We start from the raw sequence: 9,578 nt of genomic DNA, 5'->3' as shown, positions 1-9,578 counted from the left end.
CCTCTCCCTCTCCCTCTCTCTCTCCCCCTCCCTCTCTCTCCCCCACCCTCCCTCTCCCTCCCGTTCTCTCTCCCTCTCCTTTTACTCCTCCTCTCCTCCTCTCCCCAGGTGAGGGCTCTGGACCTACGTTCCCTCTCCCTAACAGACCCTGAGGTGTCAGTGGGGGTGAAGTGGGAGAACTATCTCTCCTCTACCATGAACAGAGACATGGTGCGCTGCCCGGAGCTCAAAGCCCTTATGAGGAGCGGAGTACCACATGTCCACCGCTCCAAGGTATGATACAACACCATACACGTTATTATACCCAATGGGAAAAAAGGATTGGACACTTTTTTCATTACTGCTGTATACAAAATAACATTCCACTGTTTTATACTGTATTCCACTGTAGTATAATACACTGTATTCCACTGTAGTATATTGCAGTACACTGTATTCCACTGTAGTATATTGTAGTACACTGTATTCCACTGTAGTATAATACACTGTATTCCACTGTAGTATAATACACTGTATTCCACTGTAGTATATTGTAGTACACTGTATTCCACTGTAGTCTAATACACTGTATTCCACTGTAGTATATTGTAGTACACTGTATTCCACTGTTTTATACTGTAGTACACTGTATTCCACTGTAGTATAATACACTGTATTCCACTGTAGTATATTGTAGTACACTGTATTCCACTGTAGTATATTGTAGTACACTGTATTCCACTGTAGTATAATACACTGTATTCCACTGTTTTATACTGTAGTACAATGTATTCCACTGTAGTCTAATACACTGTATTCCACTGTAGTATATTGTAGTACACTGTATTCCACTGTTTTATACTGTAGTACACTGTATTCCACTGTAGTATAATACACTGTATTCCACTGTAGTATATTGTAGTACACTGTATTCCACTGTAGTATATTGTAGTACACTGTATTCCACTGTAGTATAATACACTGTATTCCACTGTATTATACTGTAGTACACTGTATTACACTGTATTACACTTGATTATACTGTAGTATATTGTAGTACACTGTATTCCACTGTAGTATATTGTAGTACACTGTATTCCACTGTAGTATAATACACTGTATTCCACTGTAGTATATTGTAGACAGGCTGCTTCTCTCCTACTGTAGATTAAACTGTTTTACTCTGTATTATACTCTATTATACTGTATTACACTGTATTATACTGTTTTACACTGTGTTACGCTGTAGAAAGGTTCATTCTCCCCTACTGTATTACACTGTATTATACTGTTTTACACTGTGTTACGCTGTAGAAAGGTTCATTCTCCCCTACTGTAGATTACACTGTATTATACTGTATTACACTGTGTTACGCTGTAGAAAGGTTCATTCTCCCCTACTGTAGATTACACTGTATTATCCTGTTTTACACTGTGTTATGATGTAGAAAGGTTCATTCTCCCCTACTGTAGATTACACTGTTTTACTCTGTATTATACTCTATTATACTGTATTACACTGTATTATACTGTTTTACACTGTGTTACGCTGTAGAAAGGTTCATTCTCCCCTACTGTAGATTCCACTGTATTACGTGATATTATGCTGAGGCTATTAATACATCATATAGACTACCGGTCAAACGATTTAGAACACCTAATCATTCAAGGGTTTTTCTTTATTTTTACTATTTTCTACATTGTAGAATAATAGTGAAGACATCAAAACTATGAAACAACACATATGGAATCATGTAGTAATCAAACACAATTTTATTTTTGAGATTCTTCAAATAGACACCCTTTGCCTTGATGACAGCTTTGCACACTCTTGGCATTCTCTCAACCAGCTTCATGAGGTAGTCACCTGGAATGCATTTCAATTAATAGGTGTGCCTTGTTAAATGTTAATTTGTGGAATTTCTTTCCTTCTTAATGCGTTTCAGCCAATCAGTTGTGTTGTGACAAGGAAGGGGTGGTATACAGAAGATAGCCCTATTTGGTAAAAGACCAAGTCCATATTATGGCAAGAACAGCTCAAATAAGCAAAGAGAAACGACAGTCCATCATTATTTTAAGACATGAAGGTCAGTCAATATGGAAAATGTCAATAACTTTGAACGTTTCTTCAAGTGCAGTCGCAAAAACCATCAAGCTCTATGATGAAACTAGCTCTCATGAGGACCACCACAGGAATGGAAGACCCAGAGTTACCTCTGCTGCAGAGGATAAGTTCATTAGAGTTACCAGCCTCAGAAATTGCAGCCCAAATAAATGCTTCACAGAGTTCAGGTCATAGACACATCTCAACATCAACTGTTCAGAGGAGACTGTTTGAATCAGGCCTTCATGGTTGAATTGCTGCAAAGAAACCACTACTAAAGGACACCAATAAGAAGAAGAGACCTGCTTGGGCCAAGAAACACGAGCAATGGACATTAGACCGGTGGAAATGTGTGCTTTGGTCTGGAGTCCAAATTGGAGATTTTTGGTTCCAACCGCCGTGTCCTTGTGAGACGCAGAGTAGGTGAACGGACGATCTCCGCATGTGTGGTTCCCAACGTGAAGCATGGAGGAGGAGGTGTTATGGTGTGGGGGTGCTTTGCTGGTGACACTGTCTGTGATTTATTTATAATTCAAGGCACACTTAACCAGCATGGCTACCACAGCATTCTGCAGCGATACGCCATCCCATCTGGTTTGGGCTTAGTGGGACTATCATTTGTTTTTCAACAGGACAATGACCCAAAACACCTCCAGGCTGTGTAAGGGCTATTTGACCAAGGAGAGTGATGGAGTGCTGCATCAGATGACCTGGCCTCCACAATCCCCTGACCTCAACCCAATTGAGATAGTTTGGGATGAGTCGGACCGCAGAGTGAAGGAAAAGCAGCCAACAAGTGATCAGCATATGTGGGAAGTCCTTCAAGACTGTTGGAAAAGCATTCCAGGTGAAGCTGGTTGAGAGAATGCCAAGAGTGTGCAAGAGTGTGCATCAAGGCAAACGGTGGCTATTTGAAAAATCTCAAATATATTTTCATTTGTTTAATACTTTTTTGGTTACTACATGATTCCATATGTGTTACTTCATAGTTTTGATGTCTTACATTTACATTTACATTTTAGTCATTTAGCAGACGCTCTTATCCAGAGCGACTTACTTCACTATTATTCTACAATATAGAAAATAGTAAAAATAAAGAAAAACCCTTGAATGATTAGCTGTCCAAACTTTTACTGGTACTGTAGATGCTAGAGCAGGGATCTTCAATTCCGGTCCTGGAGGGCCGAAACACTTCTGGTGTCCCGGGTCTGAATTAGCCCCTGATTAGAAGGAGAGGATGAAAAACAGAGGTGTTTCGGCCCTCCAGGACCGGAATTGAAGAACCCTGTGCTAGAGTATGTACCAAATTTGTTGCCGATCGGTGCAGCGGTTCTGGAGAAGAAGACGTATAATGTAGTCACCATGAAAATGGTCCATAATACCTCAAAAGCATATTACATTGCATGATCAGTTTGATTTTGTCCTAGGGCAATGTGTCCACATTTTGGCATCTATGGTCACAGTCAAATTTAGATGCATAAAGTATTGGTCTGAAGTGAGCTTTAAAAGGGCGTTCCTTACATAGTGCCTTATATACGGCTACATTAAAACCAACATAAACATGATTGGTTGCTACATGTGACTGTCTCCGTCTCCTAAAGAACATATTCTGGGCGTTCCCCTCATCTTTACCAGGCACAGGCAGGAACCAAGGATTGTTTATGATCCAACACACAGTGACACTATAACGGGCATATGTTTATATCTCTTGATATGTTTCACTCAGTGATGAAATGTGTCAAACGTGCTCAGGACTTTGTTTTTTTTTAACCTAATAAATCAGTTTTCCCGGCCAAAAATTAATTGAGGTGTGCGTTCATAAATGAATCAATGAATCAATGAATGAATGAATGAATGACTGTACTTCCTCCCCCCTGCCAGGTGTGGCGCTGGTGCGTGTCCTACCACACCAGGAAGTTCCGTGACAGCATGGCTCCAAACTACTACGAGACCTTACTGGGTGTGGCCAGAGACAAGGCTAATCCCGCCTCCAAACAGATAGAGCTTGACCTGCTGAGGACCTTGCCTAACAACAAACACTACTCCTCTCCCAGCGCCGAAGGAATACAGAAACTACGTAACGTCCTGCTAGCCTTCTCCTGGAGGAACCCCGACATAGGATACTGCCAGGGACTCAACAGGTACATAACTACTGCAGTACGACTACCATTCAATTACTACATTACTAGTATATAGGGCTATATGTCATACTACTATTATATAGGGCTATATATCATACTACTAGTATATAGGGCTATATGTCATACTACTAGTATATAGGGCTATATATCATACTACTAGTATATAGGGCTATATATCATACTACTAGTATATAGGGCTATATATCATACTACTAGTATATAGGGCTATATATCATACTACTAGTATATAGGGCTATATATCATACTACTAGTATATAGGGCTATATATCATACTACTAGTATATAGGGCTATATATCATACTACTAGTATATAGGGCTATATATCATACTACTAGTATATAGGGCTATATATCATACTACTAGTATATAGGGCTATATATCATACTACTAGTATATAGGGCTATATATCATACTACTAGTATATAGGGCTGGGCTATATATCATACTACTAGTATATAGGGCTGGGCTATATATCATACTACTAGTATATAGGGCTATATATCATACTACTAGTATATGGGGCTATATGTCATACTAGTAGTATATAGGGCTATATATCATACTACTAGTATATAGGGCTGGGCTTTATATCATACTACTAGTATATAGGGCTATATATCATACTACTAGTATATAGGGCTATATGTCATACTACTAGTATATAGGGCTATATATCATACTACTAGTATATGGGGCTATATGTCATACTAGTAGTATATAGGGCTATATATCATACTACTAGTATATAGGGCTATATATCAACTACTAGTATATAGGGCTGGGCTTTATATCATACTACTAGTATATAGGGCTATATATCATACTACTAGTATATAGGGCTATATGTCATACTACTAGTATATAGGGCTATATGTCATACTACTAGTATATAGGGCTATATATCATACTACTAGTATATGGGGCTATATGTCATACTACTAGTATATAGGGCTATATATCATACTACTAGTATATAGGGCTATATGTCATACTACTAGTATATAGGGCTGGGCTATATATCATACTACTAGTATATAGGGCTATATATCATACTACTAGTATATAGGGCTATATATCATGCTACTAGTATATAGGGCTATATATCATACTACTAGTATATAGGGCTATATATCATACTACTAGTATATAGGGCTGGGCTATATATCATACTACTAGTATATAGGGCTATATATCATACTACTAGTATATAGGGCTATATGTCATACTACTAGTATATAGGGCTATATATCATACTACTAGTATATAGGGCTATATATCATACTACTAGTATATAGGGCTATATATCATACTACTAGTATATAGGGCTATATATCATACTACTAGTATATAGGGCTATATATCATACTACTAGTATATAGGGCTATATGTCATACTACTAGTATATAGGGCTATATATCATACTACTAGTATATAGGGCTATATGTCATACTACTAGTATATAGGGCTATATATCATACTACTAGTATATAGGGCTATATATCATACTACTAGTATATAGGGCTATATATCATACTACTAGTATATAGGGCTGGGCTATATATCATACTACTAGTATATAGGGCTATATATCATACTACTAGTATATAGGGCTATATATCATACTACTAGTATATAGGGCTATATATCATACTATTATTATATAGGGCTATATATCATACTACTAGTATATAGGGCTATATATCATACTACTAGTATATAGGGCTATATATCATACTACTAGTATATAGGGCTGGGCTATATATCATACTACTAGTATATAGGGCTATATATCATACTACTAGTATATAGGGCTATATGTCATACTACTAGTATATAGGGCTATATATCATACTACTAGTATATAGGGCTGGGCTATATGTCATACTACTAGTATATAGGGCTATATGTCATACTACTAGTATATATGGCTATATGTCATACTACTAGTATATAGGGCTATATATCATACTACTAGTATATAGGGCTATATGTCATACTACTAGTATATAGGGCTATATGTCATACTACTAGTATATAGGGCTATATATCATACTACTAGTATATAGGGCTATATGTCATACTACTAGTATATAGGGCTATATGTCATACTACTTGTATATAGGGCTATATATCATACTACTAGTATATAGGGCTGGGCTATATGTCATACTACTAGTATATAGGGCTATATGTCATACTACTAGTATATAGGGCTATATGTCATACTACTAGTATATAGGGCTATATATCATACTACTAGTATATAGGGCTGGGCTATATGTCATACTACTAGTATATAGGGCTATATGTCATACTACTAGTATATAGGGCTATATATCATACTACTAGTATATAGGGCTGGGCTATATGTCATACTACTAGTATATAGGGCTATATGTCATACTACTAGTATATAGGGCTATATATCATACTACTAGTATATAGGGCTGGGCTATATGTCATACTACTAGTATATAGGGCTATATATCATACTACTAGTATATAGGGCTATATATCATACTACTAGTATATAGGGCTATATATCATACTACTAGTATATAGGGCTATATGTCATACTACTAGTATATAGGGCTATATATCATACTACTAGTATATAGGGCTATATGTCATACTACTAGTATATATCAATCAATCAATCAATCAATTTTATTTTATATAGCCCTTACATCAGCTAATACATCAGCTAATATCTCGAAGTGCTGTACAGAAACCCAGCCTAAAACCCCAAACAGCTAGTAATGCAGGTGTAGAAGCACGGTGGCTAGGAAAAACTCCCTAGAAAGGCAAAACCTAGGAAGAAACCTAGAGAGGAACCAGGCTATGAGGGGTGGCCAGTCCTCTTCTGGCTGTGCCGGGTGGAGATTATAACAGAACCATGCCAAGATGTTCAAAAATGTTCATAAGTGACAAGCATGGTCAAATAATAATCAGGAATAAATCTCAGTTGGCTTTTCATAGCCGATCATTAAGAGTTGAAAACAGCAGGTCTGGGACAGGTAGGGGTTCCATAACCGCAGGCAGAACAGTTGAAACTGGAATAGCAGCAAGGCCAGGCGGACTGGGGACAGCAAGGAGTCACCACGGCCGGTAGTCCCGACGTATGGTCCTAGGGCTCAGGTCTCTCAGTTGGCTTTTCATAGCCGATCATTAAGAGTTGAAAACAGCAGGTCTGGGACAGGTAGGGGTTTCGTAGCCGCAGGCAGAACAGTTGAAACTGGAATAGCAGCAAGGCCAGGCGGACTGGGGACAGCAAGGTGTCATCATGCCCGGTAGTCCTGACGTATGGTCCTAGGGCTCAGGTTCTCAGAGAGAAAGAGAGAACGAGAGAATTAGAGAGAGCATACTTAAATTCACACAGGACACTGGATAAGACAGGAGAAGTACTCCAGGTATAACCAACTAACCCCAGCCCCCCGACACATAAACTACTGCAGCATAAATACTGGAGGCTGAGACAGGAGCGGTCCGGAGACACTGTGGCCCCATCCGAAGAAACCCCCGGACAGGGCCAAACAGGAAGGATATAACCCCACCCACTCCGCCAAAGCACAGCCCCCGCACCACTAGAGGGATATCCCCAACCACCAACTTACAATCCTGAGACAAGGCCGAGTATAGCCCACAGAGGTCTCCACCACAGCACAAACCAAGGGGGGGGGCGCCAACCCAGACAGGAAGATCACGTCAGTAACTCAACCCACTCAAGTGACGCACCCCTCCCAGGGACGGCATGAAAGAGCACCAGCAAGCCAGTGACTCAGCCCCTGCAACAGGGTTAGAGGCAGAGAACCCCAGTGGAGAGGGGAACCGGCCTGGCAGAGACAGCAAGGGCTGTTCGTTGCTCCAGCCTTTCCGTTCACCTTCACACTCCTGGGCCAGACTACACTCAATCATATGACCTACTGAAGAGATAAGTCTTCAGTAAAGACTTAAAGGTTGAGACCGAGTCTGCGTCTCTCACATGGGTAGGCAGACTGTTCCATAAAAATGGAGATCTATAGGAGAAAGCCCTGCCTCCCGCTGTTTGCTTAGAAATTCTAGGGACAATTAGGAGGCCTGCGTCTTGTGACCGTAGCGTACGTATTGGTATGTACGGCAGGACCAACTCGGAAAGATAGGTAGGAGCAAGCCCATGTAACGCTTTATAGGTTAACAGTAAAACCTTGAAATCAGCCCTTGCCTTAACAGGAAGCCAGTGTAGGGAAGCTAGCACTGGAGTAATATGATCAAATTTCTTGGTTCTAGTCAGGATTCTAGCAGCCGTATTTAGCACTAACTGAAGTTTATTTAGTGCTTTATCCGGGTAGCCGGAAAATAGAGCATTGCAGTAGTCTAACCTAGAAGTAACAAATGCATGGATTAATTTTTCTGCATCATTTTTGGACAGAAAATTTCTGATTTTTGCAATGTTACGTAGATGGAAAAAAGCTGTCCTTGAAACAGTCTTGATATGTTCGTCAAAAGAGAGATCAGGGTCAAGAGTAACGCCTAGGTCCTTCACAGTTTTATTTGAGACGACTTTACAACCATCAAGATTCATTGTCAGATTTAACAGAAGATCTCTTTGTTTCTTGGGACCTAGAACAAGCATCTCTGTTTTGTCCGAGTTTAAAAGTAAAAAGTTTTCAGCCATCCACTTCCTTATGTCTGAAACACAGGCTTCTAGCGAGGGCAATTTTGGGGCTTCACCATGCTTCATTGAAATGTACAGCTGTGTGTCATCCGCATAGCAGTGAAAGTTAACATTATGTTTTCGAATAATATCCCCAAGAGGTAAAATATATAGTGAAAACAATAGTGGTCCTAAAACGGAACCTTGAGGAACACCGAAATGTACAGTTGATTTGTCGGAGGACAGACCATTCACAGAGACAAACTGATATCTTTCCGACAGGTAGGATCTAAACCAGGCCAGAACTTGTCCGTGTAGACCAATTTGGGTTTCCAGTCTCTCCAAAAGAATGTGGTGATCGATGGTGTCAAAGGCAGCACTAAGGTCTAGTAGCACGAGGACAGATGCAGAGCCTCGGTCTGACGCCATTAAAAGGTCATTTACCACCTTCACAAGTGCAGTCTCAGTGCTATGATGGGGTCTAAAACCAGACTGAAGCATTTCGTATACATTGTTTGTCTTCAGAAAGGCAGTGAGTTGCTGCGCAACAGCTTTTTCTAAAATTTTTGAGAGGAATGGAAGATTCGATATAGGCCGATAGTTTTTTATATTTTCCGGGTCAAGGTTTGGCTTTTTCAAGAGAGGCTTTATCACTGCCACTTTTAGTGAGTTTGGTACACATCCGGTGGATAGAGAGCTG

The 9,578-nt window shown here is 39.7% G+C and overlaps 1 protein-coding gene across 1 annotated transcript in view; it reads left to right on the top strand.

Annotated features, from left to right (window-relative positions):
* Positions 1-108: 108 nt before the first annotated feature.
* The window catches only part of tbc1d2b (TBC1 domain family, member 2B), a gene marked incomplete at its 5' end in the record, with an annotated part of 43,988 nt that continues 34,518 nt past the window's right edge, over positions 109-9,578 (top strand). The window contains 2 exons of the mRNA XM_084200499.1: positions 109-273; positions 3,965-4,224. Coding sequence (XP_084056625.1) covers positions 109-273; positions 3,965-4,224 — 425 coding nt within the window. The remainder of the gene's footprint in view (positions 274-3,964; positions 4,225-9,578) is intronic.

Source organism: Coregonus lavaretus (genome assembly GCF_964263955.1).
Source record: "Coregonus lavaretus genome assembly, contig: HAP1_SCAFFOLD_515, whole genome shotgun sequence".
Classification (NCBI taxonomy): Eukaryota; Metazoa; Chordata; class Actinopteri; order Salmoniformes; family Salmonidae; genus Coregonus; species Coregonus lavaretus.
Note: the sequence above shows the minus strand (reverse complement) of the source record. Positions and strands in the feature narration are given on the sequence as shown.